The sequence below is a fragment of the Entamoeba dispar genome, genomic scaffold (assembly GCF_000209125.1).
Source record: "Entamoeba dispar SAW760 scf_1105229459935 genomic scaffold, whole genome shotgun sequence".
NCBI lineage: Eukaryota > Evosea > Mastigamoebida > Endamoebidae > Entamoeba > Entamoeba dispar.
The window spans coordinates 25,459-39,393 of record NW_001853941.1 but is presented as its reverse complement, the minus strand read 5'-3'; the positions used below and the strand labels follow the sequence as shown (position 1 = coordinate 39,393).

At 25.4% G+C, this 13,935-nt stretch overlaps 12 protein-coding genes across 12 annotated transcripts in view, besides 23 other annotated features; 6 read left to right on the top strand and 6 right to left on the bottom strand.

Moving 5' to 3' along the window:
- Positions 1-1,305, top strand: part of EDI_245360 (calpain, putative) — a gene marked incomplete at both ends in the record, with an annotated part of 1,425 nt that extends 120 nt beyond the window's left edge. Inside the window, one exon of the mRNA XM_001733290.1 lies at positions 1-1,305. This exon is cut by the window's left edge and continues 120 nt beyond it. Coding sequence (XP_001733342.1) covers positions 1-1,305 — 1,305 coding nt within the window.
- Positions 1,306-1,349: 44 nt separating this feature from the next.
- Positions 1,350-1,416: a sequence feature (AT_rich).
- A 67-nt stretch (positions 1,417-1,483) lies between these two features.
- Positions 1,484-1,557: a microsatellite.
- Positions 1,486-1,618: a microsatellite.
- Positions 1,619-1,642: 24 nt separating this feature from the next.
- EDI_245350 (RNA-binding protein, putative) lies at positions 1,643-2,783 on the top strand (the record flags this gene model as incomplete). Its single annotated transcript, XM_001736527.1, has 2 exons — positions 1,643-2,066; positions 2,257-2,783. 2 exons carry the CDS (start codon positions 1,643-1,645, stop codon positions 2,781-2,783), a joined length of 951 nt encoding a protein of 316 aa, XP_001736579.1.
- Positions 2,072-2,111: a sequence feature (AT_rich).
- Positions 2,784-2,799: 16 nt separating the features above from the next.
- Positions 2,800-2,841: a sequence feature (AT_rich).
- A 125-nt stretch (positions 2,842-2,966) lies between these two features.
- Positions 2,967-3,047: a sequence feature (AT_rich).
- A 12-nt stretch (positions 3,048-3,059) lies between these two features.
- EDI_245340 (GTP-binding protein Rhes precursor, putative) lies at positions 3,060-3,614 on the top strand (the record flags this gene model as incomplete). The annotated part of the gene is made up of 1 exon (XM_001736526.1): positions 3,060-3,614. The coding sequence occupies one exon, from the start codon at positions 3,060-3,062 to the stop codon at positions 3,612-3,614; it is 555 nt and encodes a 184-aa protein (XP_001736578.1).
- Positions 3,615-4,000: 386 nt separating this feature from the next.
- Positions 4,001-4,032: a sequence feature (AT_rich).
- A 262-nt stretch (positions 4,033-4,294) lies between these two features.
- Positions 4,295-4,330: a sequence feature (AT_rich).
- EDI_245330 (mitosis protein dim1, putative) lies at positions 4,328-4,825 on the bottom strand (the record flags this gene model as incomplete). Its single annotated transcript, XM_001736525.1, has 2 exons — positions 4,328-4,576; positions 4,646-4,825. The coding sequence occupies 2 exons, from the start codon at positions 4,823-4,825 to the stop codon at positions 4,328-4,330; spliced, it is 429 nt and encodes a 142-aa protein (XP_001736577.1).
- Positions 4,430-4,466: a sequence feature (AT_rich).
- A 113-nt stretch (positions 4,826-4,938) lies between the features above and the next one.
- Positions 4,939-5,027: a sequence feature (AT_rich).
- A 596-nt stretch (positions 5,028-5,623) lies between these two features.
- Positions 5,624-5,661: a sequence feature (AT_rich).
- Positions 5,662-5,809: 148 nt separating this feature from the next.
- Positions 5,810-5,847: a sequence feature (AT_rich).
- Positions 5,848-6,251: 404 nt separating this feature from the next.
- Positions 6,252-6,282: a sequence feature (AT_rich).
- Positions 6,283-6,595: 313 nt separating this feature from the next.
- Positions 6,596-6,682: a sequence feature (AT_rich).
- Positions 6,683-6,753: 71 nt separating this feature from the next.
- Positions 6,754-8,226, top strand: EDI_245320 (protein disulfide isomerase, putative; the record flags this gene model as incomplete). Its single annotated transcript, XM_001736524.1, has 1 exon — positions 6,754-8,226. One exon carries the CDS (start codon positions 6,754-6,756, stop codon positions 8,224-8,226), a length of 1,473 nt encoding a protein of 490 aa, XP_001736576.1.
- Positions 8,048-8,073: a microsatellite.
- Positions 8,227-8,243: 17 nt separating the features above from the next.
- Positions 8,244-8,279: a sequence feature (AT_rich).
- Positions 8,280-8,291: 12 nt separating this feature from the next.
- On the bottom strand, positions 8,292-8,940 carry EDI_245310 (uncharacterized protein; the record flags this gene model as incomplete). Its single annotated transcript, XM_001736523.1, has 3 exons — positions 8,292-8,625; positions 8,684-8,803; positions 8,864-8,940. 3 exons carry the CDS (start codon positions 8,938-8,940, stop codon positions 8,292-8,294), a joined length of 531 nt encoding a protein of 176 aa, XP_001736575.1.
- Positions 8,941-9,007: 67 nt separating this feature from the next.
- Positions 9,008-9,036: a sequence feature (AT_rich).
- Positions 9,037-9,137: 101 nt separating this feature from the next.
- Positions 9,138-9,680, top strand: EDI_245300 (uncharacterized protein; the record flags this gene model as incomplete). The annotated part of the gene is made up of 1 exon (XM_001736522.1): positions 9,138-9,680. The coding sequence occupies one exon, from the start codon at positions 9,138-9,140 to the stop codon at positions 9,678-9,680; it is 543 nt and encodes a 180-aa protein (XP_001736574.1).
- Positions 9,676-9,705: a sequence feature (AT_rich).
- EDI_245290 (uncharacterized protein) lies at positions 9,701-10,468 on the bottom strand (the record flags this gene model as incomplete). Its single annotated transcript, XM_001736521.1, has 1 exon — positions 9,701-10,468. One exon carries the CDS (start codon positions 10,466-10,468, stop codon positions 9,701-9,703), a length of 768 nt encoding a protein of 255 aa, XP_001736573.1.
- Positions 10,469-10,613: 145 nt separating this feature from the next.
- Positions 10,614-12,104, top strand: EDI_245280 (uncharacterized protein; the record flags this gene model as incomplete). Its single annotated transcript, XM_001736520.1, has 1 exon — positions 10,614-12,104. The coding sequence occupies one exon, from the start codon at positions 10,614-10,616 to the stop codon at positions 12,102-12,104; it is 1,491 nt and encodes a 496-aa protein (XP_001736572.1).
- Positions 12,095-12,186: a microsatellite.
- On the bottom strand, positions 12,158-12,731 carry EDI_245270 (uncharacterized protein; the record flags this gene model as incomplete). Its single annotated transcript, XM_001736519.1, has 2 exons — positions 12,158-12,328; positions 12,378-12,731. 2 exons carry the CDS (start codon positions 12,729-12,731, stop codon positions 12,158-12,160), a joined length of 525 nt encoding a protein of 174 aa, XP_001736571.1.
- Positions 12,330-12,364: a sequence feature (AT_rich).
- Positions 12,732-12,810: 79 nt separating the features above from the next.
- On the bottom strand, positions 12,811-13,371 carry EDI_245260 (AP-4 complex subunit sigma-1, putative; the record flags this gene model as incomplete). Its single annotated transcript, XM_001736518.1, has 3 exons — positions 12,811-12,963; positions 13,024-13,191; positions 13,234-13,371. 3 exons carry the CDS (start codon positions 13,369-13,371, stop codon positions 12,811-12,813), a joined length of 459 nt encoding a protein of 152 aa, XP_001736570.1.
- Positions 13,193-13,228: a sequence feature (AT_rich).
- Positions 13,349-13,452: a sequence feature (AT_rich).
- Position 13,453: 1 nt separating this feature from the next.
- Positions 13,454-13,906, bottom strand: EDI_245250 (uncharacterized protein; the record flags this gene model as incomplete). Its single annotated transcript, XM_001736517.1, has 1 exon — positions 13,454-13,906. One exon carries the CDS (start codon positions 13,904-13,906, stop codon positions 13,454-13,456), a length of 453 nt encoding a protein of 150 aa, XP_001736569.1.
- Positions 13,907-13,909: 3 nt separating this feature from the next.
- Positions 13,910-13,935: part of a sequence feature (AT_rich) that runs on past the window's edge.

Here is a 13,935-nt window from a genome sequence, read left to right as displayed (position 1 = left end):
TATGAAAATGGAATTGAACCATTAGATATTCAGCAAGGATGTCTCGGAGATTGTTATTTTTTAGCTGCTTTAGCTTCTTTATCAGAATTTCCTGAAAGAATTAAAACTATGATTAAATCATGTGGAAATGGAAAATATGAAATAACATTTTTCTATATGGGAAAAGAAAGACATATTGTTATTGATGACTTAATTCCTTGTAATAATGGTCAACCATTTTTTAGTCATAATAATGGAGATGAATTATGGGTAATGTTATTAGAGAAAGCATATGCTAAAGTTGTTGGTAGTTATGGAGAAATTGAAGGAGGAATTCCATTTTTAGCTTTAAGTGATTTAACTGGAATGCCAGTAAAACGTATATCTACTAGAGAAACAGATGTTAATCGTTTATTTAAAAAAATTGCAGACTACGATAAAAAGAAATATTGTATGGTTGCTAATGTACCTGACACACCTGGTATTGATCTTGAAAAAGAATATGGATTAGTAGAAAATCATGCATATACACTTATTGGGGCTTATGAAGTAGATGGAATTAAATTATTGAAAATTAGAAATCCGTGGGGATGTTGTGAGTGGAAAGGTAAGTGGAGAGATGATGATCCCGCTTGGACTGAATCAATGAAAAAGAAATTAGAAGTTGTTGAAGCAAATGATGGAATTTATTTTATGGAAATTGGTGATTTTGTTAAATTCTTTGATGAACTCACTGTTGTGTTTTATAAAAAAGATTGGGATTGTTTCAACAGTGTTGATGTTGAAATGACTGACAAGCAAATGGCTATTAATTTTGAAGGAAAAGGAGAGTGTATTGTCTCAATATCACAACCTCGTTATGATGATAAGATTGCATTTAGAATGTGGGGAATAGATGATAAAGATCAACCTATTGGAGGTGATTCTGGAGAGACTTTTGTTATCTCATCTAATCTGTGTGGTAAAAAAATGAAGTTAGGAAGTGGAAATCATCGAATGATTGTTGAAACACATCAAAGTTGTGTGAGTAAATTACCATTTAAATTTACTCTTTCTTTTAGGTCAGAGAACAGTATTAAGATTGGTGCTGTTGTTGGTATTCCAGCCACAGAAAAAATTAATTATATAACAAAAGAGTCTTCAAAGAATGCAGAAAAATGTAAAGCATGTGGAGCACCATTACCAGCAAAAGGAATAGCCAAAACTAAAATTGGATCGTTCCATTTAAAATGCTTTAAATGTGATAATTGTGGTAAACAACTTGGAGGAAAATTTGGGTTAAGAGGTCAAAAGAAATTATGTCCAGATTGTGTGACAAAAAAATGAGATCACAATGATATTTCTTGTTATCTCAAAACTCTATTTACATCAAAAATAACATAAAAATAATTTATTTTGTGTTATTTTGAATTTTAGAAATTTTTATAAATAAAATAAGGTAGAAATACTCCAACGAAAAAAAAAAAAGAAAAGAGCCCTTAATTTTATCAAAAAAGATGATTTTAAAAAAAGGAAAAACAAAATAATCAATGAAACGAAAAAAAAAAAAGAAAATAGGAACTGAAGAAAAAAGGAAAATATCGGGAAAGATAAGAATAATAGGGAATTAGAGTTGAGAAAAAAGTAAACTAAGAATAAATCATATTTAAAAATAAGACAGAGGATGTCTGGAGTGTTAAATAGATATGGTAAACGAGAAAACAGTGCACCTATGGCTACTCTATTCTTTGCAAGATTAGGGCCTATGATGAAAGAAGAAATATTAAAAAAAGTATGTAACCAATATGGAGAAGTAGATGAAGTAACAATGGTTTGTGATAGAGAAACAAAAAAGAGTAAAGGGTGTGCATTTGTTAGTTTTAAAACACCACTTGAAGCACAAAAGTGTTTCTCTAATGTACCAGAAATTATCAATGAACATCATTGGATTATTGAATGGGCTAAATCGACACAAATACGAGATTCAGATTTAGATAAAAAAACATTATATATTACTGGACTTCAAAATTGCAATGCTAATGATACAAATGTTTATGATCATTTTAGTGTTTATGGACTAGTTGAGAAAGTAACTGTTGTTGGAAAAGGTTTGTTTTTATAAAATATTATAATAAAAAGAAGAATAAAAAATTGGTAAAATAAGAAAGAAGAGTAAATAAAAAAAGAAGAAATTCTTTGAGATGAATTTTACGAATAGTTTTATTTAGTAACAAATTATTAAAATTGTTTTCAAAAGAAAATTCAATATGAAAATATTTCAAATATTTACATTTTTAGGAGCTGATTTTCCACCATATGCATTTGTTAAATTTACTGATGAAAAATCTGCAGGATTAGCTTTAAAAAATGAAAATGGAAAGTTTTGGGATGGTGGACAATTAATAATTCAATATAGTGAAACACTTGAGTCAAAAAAAAGTAGAAGACTTCATAGAGTAAAGCAGACAAATAAATACATGGAAATTAAAAAAGAACCTTCAACAAAAAGATCACTTAAAGAAACTTTTGTTGATGATTCAACAGGTTCTTTGACTCAATCATTATTAATGGCACTTGGATCATTTACGTCATCAGAGTATTTAACTAAAGGCTATAATGAAGAAGGATATGACGAAGTTCTTGTAAGACCAAATATTAAAGATATAAAGAAAGTAGACTCACCTTTATTAAAGAATTATGAAAAACTAATTCATCAATTGGATGATGATGATAATTCATCATTAACTGATGCAACTGAAGATGATATTCTTAACAAACATACATTTTCATTTTTAGATGATGAAGTATGGGGACCTTATCAATGAACAGCCTTTGTCTGTGTTTTTATTTATTCAACAATATCTTTTTTTATATTTTTTTAATGGTTCATTTCAAAATTAGAAAAAACCTTTTAATTATTGTTATTTGTTCTTTCTTATTAATAATTTATATAGTTTTTTTGAAAAACAAATGGTATTATTAGTAGAATTTTTATAGTTTCCTCATTGAAAATAAAATTATGAATATTGATTATTTTTAAAGATATTTAAAAGAATTAATAAAATAACTTAATAAAAAATTAAAAATTTGAGGTAAATCAAATGGAAGAAATAAAACGGATGGTATGTTGTTTTGTTGGTGCTTATGGAGTTGGAAAATCATCAATCGCTAAAAGTTTTGGAGAAGGTAATAATGTTTTAGTTCAAGATCCTACACTAAGTGAACGTTATTTAAGAACATTTTATATAGATCAAAATATGATTTATATTGATGTTATTGATAGTCTAACAGTTGGAGGAATTACGTGGATAGCTGAAGAGTTAAGGGTTGATGTTATCATATGTGTATTTTCTCTGGGAAATAAAGAATCATTTAGTACAATGAAAAAATTACAAAAAGAAGTTGAAGGGTATTTAAAAAATAAAGTTATTTGGATTGTTTGTGGTACTATGGCGGATTTACCAAAACGTATTGATCAAAATGAAATTTATAAATACGTGAGAGAGTTAAACTCAAAATATTATGAAATATCACTTTTACATCAAAATATAAATATTGTATCAATTTTTATTCAAGCTGCTTATGATTGGATTTTACAAGGTGATAAAGAAACAGATTCAGGTTGTATTGAGAAAGACCATTGTACATATTTATAATTCTTTTTATTATCTTTATTTAACCTAAATTTTATTCTTTTTGAAAGGAAAAATTAAACATAATTTAATTTTGCAGTTTGAGATGAAGACTTATTTATTTTTTATGTAGAAAATATTATTGAAAGATTAGTTTTAATTCTCTTTATATTATGTTTTTTTTTTTAGACTGAGTTTTTATTGAATGATCTTTATTAAAATAAAATTTGTGTGATTTAGAATTTTGAGGGTGCTGTTATTTCTTAAAGTTTTTTGATAAAATAAATAACAGAATATAAAAAAGTCATCTTTTTTTTATAAAATTAGTAAGATTCTATATTCCTATTAGTTTATTATATTTTGTTATTTGAGAATGTAGAAGTATTATAACATTTAATTACAAACATTTGAATAAATAAATAATATTATTTACTTTAATAATGTTAGTGTTATACTCTCAATGATTGGTTTTATACAAAAGTTTTATAAGCATAATTAAATTAGAATATAAGAAAGAACAAAAAAAATTAATTAAATGAAAACAATTCCCAGAGTCAAATATGATTTAAAATAAAAAATATCACTTTGAATCTTATTTTAAAGAAAATAAATAATTATGAAAGAGAGTGTCATTGAATAAGAAAGAGAGTTATTCATAAGTTTATATTACTCAACTTAATTGGATAATTCCATCATAGAAAAAGAAATAAAAACTAATTAATTATAATTTATGTATTTTAGTAGTTGTATTTTGTTGAAAAGTCTTTTGGTGAAAACACAATACCACGACCCCTTCTTGCTCCTGTATACACACACTCGATAATAGTAATTAAATCCTCTTTATTATTAATAACAAAATTAATTTTATTATTATTTCCTGTTCCTAAATCTACTTGGATGTGTTTCTTCCTGTAAAAAAACATTACAGTAACTGGGTCATATAATTCATACATAACATTAAAGTCAGGAGTTTGGTCAATGTCAACCTAAAAAAATTAGTACTATTATTCTTATTATTATTTAGTTTCTTGAAATAATCAAAAAAAAGAACAAACAACATAAATAACAGCCATTCTTGAAATTTGTTCTTGGATTGATGCCAATCGATGATCCATTTGCATACATTCAGGGTCATAGTCTCTTCCAAAACGTATGATCACAACCTTTTCTTCTTCAGCAAGAATTGCTTGGTCAACTTGCCAGGCATTACGTAGATGAATTAATGAATCAGCCATTGTAAATTATGAGTTCCTAATTTTTCCTTTCCTAAAAAGATTTGGAAAAATAGAATCTTATTAGGTTTGTGAATTGTCTTTACTTGGTCTTAAATCAACGTACATTTAATGTGTTATATTTTAGTTATTCTATACAAATATTCAAATATATCTTATTTAAAAAAAAACATTAAATAAATAATTATTTTATAAAGTTTTTAATGTTTTGATGCTAAGCATCCACATAAATATATTTAGTCGCTCTTTTTATTTATTGGTTATTATAGTCTTATTCCAAGACTCATTATATTCATCATAGTTCTGAATTGCTTGAACTGTCTATTGCCAATTTACTTTAATAATAATCAAATTTTATACTAATGACTAACAGTTGTATTATTAAATTAATGTAAGTGCATATGTGAATGAGAAAAGTTTATATGTTTTTAAGGTTTATGAATTTCTTATAAATCCAATGTTTTTATATTATTTGTAGTATAAGCCTTTTTCTTATAGAGTATCTTAGTTTTATGCCTAATTGTTGTACAAGATAAGTAAGTTATTTAGTGTGCTAATAGTTATAATGTTTTTTAAAAGTGATAATAAAATTCATTCATAAATGTTTATGACGGTTTTTTCATTCGACCTTTTTCAGAGTTTTGTATAAGATTTAATGAAAAACAATTACCATCATAGCTATATTAATACTAGATATCTATCAGTAATAAGTCTTTAATTCTAACATAAAATTATTTATCTTATTATTATAAGTAATGGAAAGTACCTAATATTGGATTATTGTATATACTCTTTGTTTTGTTTTATAGAAATTATTTTGTTTAATTTATTTTTATTAACCATTAATTATTTGAGATATAGAACATACTATGATTTAATATAACAATATCTTTTCCCTGTATCACAAGAATTTCTAATAGTATCTCAGTTAGTATATTAGAATTGTCGATGAAGTTGGGATTGATAAGAGTATCATTATAAGTTTTGATTTATTTTGATTAAATTTATATTATTATTATTATTTTCTTGGAACTATTATGTTATTAGTTCTTTTAATTTCATCACATTTCTTATGGTATGTATATATTTCATATCTTCTTAGTCCAATGTATGTGATCACTTTTAATTTCAAAAGTACATTTATCAATGAATTTAGAAATATTGTTATATACTTTTTTGGTTCATTAGAATAAATAATTAGTATACAATAATTTTTATACCAATTAATACTTAACCTATTTTATTATGTTAAACTTGCTAAGGTACTGTCAATAATTCAATTATACTTCATGTTCTCCTATTTTATCACTTGATATAATCATTTTTATACCTCTGTATTTGACTTATTATAACTATTCTGACTCAACTTCTTAGAGTTTGGTTATAATTACCTTTTAATGCTTTATTATCTATAAATCAATTAATCTTCATAATAAATTAAATAGTTTAAATTATTTATTGAGAAGTGTATTATGAATAGTTAATTATATTTTATTCGTCTTAAGTATTAGAAATTTTTTATTGAATACTATCACTTTCTGAGTAATTAGCTACTAATTCTTATTTTTGTGATGGAGATTTAACTTTAAATTGATAGTAGGCTAGTTTCAGAATAGTAATTTACTTTTCTGATTATTTTATTTGATGTAGTTTATTTTACAACACTACTTTTGTTTATTATCTTGGTTTCAATATTATCTTTAACGAAATGAGTCTAACTCAATTATGAACTAAGCCCAATTATAAAAACTTTACTAAAAAAAAAGGCATATGTAATAATAATTTATCATATTTTGTAATATTTGATTATGTAAATATAAAAGATTCTATTAAACAACAAAAAGAATAATTAAAATAAAACAACATTCTTGTTATTAAAAACATTTCTTTTTATATGAGAAAAAGTAAATAAATCTGAAAACAACAAATTGATGATCATACTTATTCTCTCCATTCTTTTTTATCAATGCAATTCACTCAGAGTTTATGACCAAACTAGTGTTGATGGATTAATTCAAAATAATAGCTATGCTATTGTATTTTATTCAGTGTCCTGGTGTATGCATTGTAAAGAGTTAAAACCAGTAATGGAACAACTTGAAATAGAAGAGAAAGCAATTCATCCAGAGTTACCAATAGTGAATGTAGATTGTAGTAATAATGATTGCAATTATAACCAGTTTCCTATTGTCAATTTTTATCGAGAAGGTATCTTATTTAGTTCCTTCGATGGACAAAAGAAGGTCTCAACTCTTCAACGATGGATTGTACGGTGTATGTCAGATTTACTGAGTAAAATTGATGAAGATGATATTGAAGACCTTCAATACGAGAACGACGTTTTAATTGCTATACAATTTAGTAATGAGTCAGTTGTTAAAACGAATTTTAATTTTTTGGAACGAGTATTAAAGCCATATTTTACAGAAAGAACCAAATTTGTGTATTACATTAAGTCGTATGAAAAAGATATGAAAATAAATAGTTATGTTCGTTCAGTATTTGATCCAACTCATTATGTAAAGAAAACACTAAGTATTAATGATGTTGGAGATTATCTTAAGTTCTATCTTATTCAACACATGACATATCCATATACTAAATATTCACCAGAATTAGAAAATAAAATGAGATTATATGAAGCACATTACCTTATTGTTTATGCAACAGAATTTAATGAGGGAATTGTTTCAGCAAAGGCATTAGAAAAATATTGGGGAAAATTACTTGGTTTTTATGTAGCACTAGGTTCAAATAATGTTGGAGAAAGTATTTATGGAAAGAATATTCAAAGAATGTTTCCACAAACCAATCACATCAGAATTATTACAAGTAATGAACGAATTGTTTATGAATATTTTGGTAACTGGGATGAAACAAGTGTTAGTGAGTGGGTTGACCAAGTAATGAATAATCAAATAAAACCAACAATACGTTCAAGTAAAATTACTCAACAAGATCCTCTTATTAATGAGCTCACAGCAGACACATTTGATAGATTTATAAATCAAGACAAAGACATTTGTTTATATGTTTACCATAGGAGGTTGAGTAGTAGTTTTTCATATTTTGCAAAGAATGCAAAAGCCCTTGAAAAAATTCCAACTATTCAATTTGGAAGTATTGATATTTCTACTGAAGACGTAATGGTTAATATGACATTTAGAATTATGCCAACTATTTTAATGTTTAGAGGAAATGACCATAAACCAATTGAAATATCGAGTGACGGTGATGGTAATGGTGATGGTAGTGAAAAAGAGATAAATCAATTTATAAGAAAAAATGCGTTCTACTCAATAAATAAATTATCAATGTATAATTTATTTGAAACCCCAAACCACTCATATCATAAAGAGTCATATCCATTAGAACATTACAAATCTCAATTAAAAGAACTTTAAATGAGTTAATTGAAAACAAATTATATTAAATAAAAAAAAAGTTAAATATAAAACGAAAAGTACAATTAAAAAATATGGTTTTGATACAGTAAAACTATAATGAAACCGATTACACAAAGAAGTATAAACATCCATAAACATAATGAAGGAATATAAGTTGCAAGATGTCTTTTTTTATTGACATAAATTGAATGGAAAAATATTTCAAAGACTAATGTAAAGTCATTCCAATTTGATTTCCCTTTATACTTCACACTATTTAAAATATCTACACAATAATCATGGCAATTATCAATAATATATTTGTGCATTACATGTTTCCATTTTTTATTTGCTTTATCAATTGCTTCTTTAAAGTCATTATCGTTTATCCCTTCTCCATAAATAATTGGAAGATATCTAAAAACAATAAATATTCTTTTCTTCTTCTTTTTTAACACTTCATTGACTAACAAACTTAAATGTTCTTCCTAAAATAGTTTGTTTACCTGAGTGTATAATGTGAGGAAAACTATAATCATGGTGTACGCCTTCCATATCACATATTGCTGTATGTCCAATAAATGGAAAAAACCACCTACAAATGAGAATTAATTCTTTTTATTAATACCCCCTTTTTATTTTAAATAAAACAAACGAAATTACTGGAATACTAGTCCAAGTAAGACAACAAGGATAAAATTCATGTTCAATATCAACTTTGGAAGACGTCATGAACTAATAATATTTAGTATTATTTGAATAAAACTAAAAAAAGTCCAGCAAAAAGAAATTGATGAAGAATTAAATATTTTAAAAATATAAAATATTCCAGAAAACTATTTTTACAACCCTGATTCTATATTTATTTTTTATTTTTGTTTGATGTTTTAAATAACAAACTTTGAATAACATTATTTATTGAGTTTTAAATGAAAACTCAGTGCATTAAAAAGGGAGAAGTATTACAATTTAATATTACTACTTTAAAGAAAAGAAACAATACAATTACTTGGGAATCCTATCAAAGAGTTCAACATAATAATCCTGACTTTATTAGAGTTCTTTTGAAAAATCAAAATAAGATTATTTTTGAAAAGAAATATAGAGCAGTTATTAATCAAGAATGTTGGGGATTTATTAGTTGTTTATGTAATAAAGAAGATTGTACTAATCAAAAAATTAAAGAAATTATTCAAAATAAATTACAATGCAAAGAAAGTGATATTATTGAATTTCATTTAATTAAACAAAATATTTATGCAAATCCTGATGAATGTAACTCAAAACAATGGATAGTTATTTGTACTATAAATTCTCATTTTTTGAATGAATTACAGAAAAATGAAAGATATTTAGTAGTGGATATGAAAGATTTAAACTATTTATCTAACTTTGAAAAAACATCAATAATTCTTTTTGATGAAGAAGTGTTTACATTTCTTTTTCATTCATTTTATCTTGAATTTGAATAATAGAATAAATAAATAATTTATTATTCTGATTTTCTTTTAATTTGTTCCATTCTTCTTTTATACTCTTCAATTTTATGAAATGTATCTTTAATATTTTCACATATCTTAGCAAATTCATCATCTGGATAAATTAGTAATGAAAGATTTAATGAAGTATCTTTTTCAAAATATGATGCCAACTTGGATAACTCTGTTTTCTCAGATAATAATTGAAATCTTGAATATACACCACTAGGCAATGAATCTAATAATGCATAACTTCCAGTTGTATCATCCATTACTGAATCTACTTCTTTCTTTATTAATACACTTGATGGAAGAAATAATTTTGCTTGTGGATTATCTATAACGTGTTCTAATAAATTTTTCATTCCATCTTCTTTTCTTTGTTCTTCATATTTACGGTCAAATGGAAAGAAGTCATAAGGATGAATAAACATATTTGGTGGATATTTTTCAACAAATCTTACTTGTGCTAACTTTAATACAATTTGTAAATACCTTTCAATTACTGCATCAACTGTTAATCTAAACTCATTATAGACTACTAATCTATCATGAATTACTTCCCAACACATTCCATATTGTTTTACATATTCCATTAAATTATCTGTTGTTGATCTTGTCCATTCTTTATGTTGTAAATATTTCTCATACTCTTCATTAGTATACATTTCTACTCTATTTACTTCAAGAAAATGTTTTTGGTTTTCTAGTATTTGTAAACTTGTTTGTGTTGGTAATGGTGCTCCAACTGTAAATGAAGGAAGAATTGCTTTATTAGACATGATTTGTTATTAAAAACACAAAATGATTTTTTAAGTTCTTTTTTTTTTTGATATCTCGCTTCTTTTCATACTTTTTATAATCATAATCCGTTAAAATTAAATTCTCTGAATATAACTTTTATTTTACTTAATCTAGTTATTTTTAATGTCTAAACCCATCACAGCACCTCAAACACCTAGCAAGTCTTCACCTTCTCTTTTATTAAATAGGAATACCAGCACATTGACAATGAGTCTAAACCAACCACTTTACACTTCTCCTATACTTCATAACTCACTCACTAACGAAACCAAATTCAAAGAAGTTGTTGAAGTAATAGTAAATCCTAAAAGAGTAGAAGGATATTTATCTATTAATACTTTAACCGGACATGTTTATCTTCAATTTCAAAGTATTATTCAATCAGAAATAACTGGAGGAACTCCACAAAAGAAAAAAAGTCCATTGTATTATTTTAATTTTTGTATTGAAGACACACCATCGTATAGTATAGCTAAACGATTGATAGAAACAGAAGTTCGTTTTCATCCTGGTAGACAATTGAATATTCAATTGTATCCAATCATTTTTAAACGAGACTCTTTCATCTCTTTTTGCGATACACTAAAATCAATAAATGTAATAATGAATGATGGGTTTATAAGAACCGAAAAAAAAAGAATTCCTTATGAAGTTGATGTTGGAAAATATATCAGTCAACTACAATATGATGAACAATTAATAAAAAGAAATTCTTGGATTAAACAAATTCGTGCTGATTGTACTGAAAAAATTACACAAGAGACTCGATGGGATAAAATGAATCAAACAAATGTTAGAAAAGCATTGTTTTATAGAGGAACAAATGAAGAGTGTAGGTGCGATATATGGAAAAAATGTCTTGGATATAGTTTTGAAGAAGAGAAATATTCAAAATTAACAAAACAAGTAGCATTGACTATGGACATTCAAATTAATCAAAATAAGAAATTATCAATTCTCTGGAAACAAATTGAAAAAGATATTGTTAGAACTCATATTACAACAGCATGTTCTAAGAATTGGAATTTAAGTAAAAAAGAAATTGAGAGTATTGTTAAGAGATTATTAAAGTGTTGGACATTATATAATTTTGATGGAGGTTATCAACAAGGAATGAGTGATATTTTAATTGGATTAATGGAATATAGTAAATTAGAATATGAAACATTTGGATTATTTATTAAAGTAATGGAAATGATGAGTTCAGTATATTTAAGGAATGAAAAAACAGATATTTATATGAGCCCCATTATTAAGGTTATTGATCCAGATTTTCATGGATATTTAAAAATGGTAGGTATTTCATATTCATTTATGTATAAATGGATTATATTATTATTCAGAAGAGATTTTCCACATTCGGCATGTGTCAGATTGTGGGATGCAATTTTTGCATATCCAGAAAACAAGTTATATTTTTTTATTGCTGCATCATTATTAGTTCAACATAAAGAAATTATAATGAAATATAGATTTGAATTAGATGACATATCTATCTTCTTTCAAGAAATGGAAAATAAATTTGATGATAACATTTATATTGATGCTGATATTGCTGTAAGTTCTTTTAGAGTAAATGCCTCAGATAAAGAACAATTACTTGTTTTTAGTTAATTTGACTAAAATAAATAGAAACTAATTTAAAATAATAGTTTGTATTTCAAAAATTAATTTAATCCACTTTCATTTGATTTAAAATTCTCAGAAAGAACTTCTTCAGCATAGTCATTAGATGAATCAAATTGTGATGTCACTTGTTCGACATGAGGTGTTGGTATAAATTCACTTAAACTTTCATCATCACTAAAAACTGAAGAATCATCAAGACTACTATCTTCCTAATAATAAGAATTAAGTATAAATAAAATAATAAAGCAATTAGCAAACTTCTTGTGCTAAGCGAATTGCTTGCTTTAAGTTATTATTTGATTTTGAAAGAGCTACAGTTGCTTTGTGATAAGGAATTCCTAAATCTAACATTTCAATAATCATATCACTTTCATCCATTGTTTTCCCATCTCCTTTAATTAAGTAAATAAGTGTTGATCCAGAAAATATGTTTGCTTGTGAAAAAGTTAATGAATCATCGATCCGTTTATCATGAAAATAAAGAACTATCCTATCAAAATTAGTCATTCCTTTCGGACCAATTTGTGACTTAATGGTATTAATAATATCATTAGGTTTAAATTCATATAACACTGAAGAATGTCTGTTAGTTTTTAATGTAAGTAAAGGCATAAACTGTAAATTCTTAGTTTCATGTTTTTTTTTCAACTTGTTTATGAAAGAATCTAAAAAGGAAGTTAGAAAAAAAAGTTCAAATTAACTGAGATTTAAATGAATACATTGAATTCTTTTCTTTCATGTAATTACATTCTTCTAATATTGCTTCTCTATTTGTATTCATTATCAATCCATCACATACAATTGTATCAATTACCCATAACGCATCATCAATTCGTGAAATAATCTATTAGTAATTATTACTGTTATATTTGAACAAATAAAAAACAGTGTAATAAAGACAAACATCAACCTCACATGCGTTGTCAAATAAAAGGTCATATATTTGAACTAGAAAATGAATAAATTCATAAATCGCTAATTCATTTTCTTCATCATCAAATCCAACAATAACAAAGATTGAAGCAAATCTTCTCATCACAAACCGATGGTCACGACATTCATACACAACATTCTATAAAATAAATATTTTTTTTGTTTATTAAAAAAAACAAACACTATGTTCTGATGCAGTAATACATTTACGATAAATCTCATTACATAAATTTGTTTTATCTCTTTGAAGTGATTCATCGTAAAATCTTGACAATCTCGTTTGACCTGTCCTGTTGATAATAACAATATATTTTAACATTAAAACTTAATTAAAATTTTAAGTTCTTTCTTAAGAAAAAAAGGAATTTTAAATAAAATTTCAATAAAGTTATTTATTATTCTTAGTGTTCTTGATGAGAAGATAGTAAAGGTAGTGTAGAAAATAATTGAACCAATTTTCTTATTAACAACAAAATTCCAGCAACTATCATAAATAAACAACAAATGAACCCTTCTATAAATTCTGAAGGTAATAAAGAATAACCAGCAAAATGAGCAATAAACGTTCCAATAAATAAGACCAAAAATGCAATACCAATATTTTTTAATTTGTAGGCAATTGGACTTTCTTCTTTAATTTCAGTTTGAGAGGGTTGTTGTTGTTGTTGTTGAATAGAAGTATTTTGTTTTTGTTGACGAATAAGATCTTCTTCAGAGATTGGTTTTTCTTCAATTTTATCAACCTCACCAGTAATTAAACTAAATCTGTCTTGGTTGTTATTTAAAATACGAAGTTTTCTTCTTTGTAGGATAGTGAGGTTTGTTTGATCTTGAATTGGTTGTGTATCAGTCATATCAAAAATAATAATAAGAAATTTTTAGT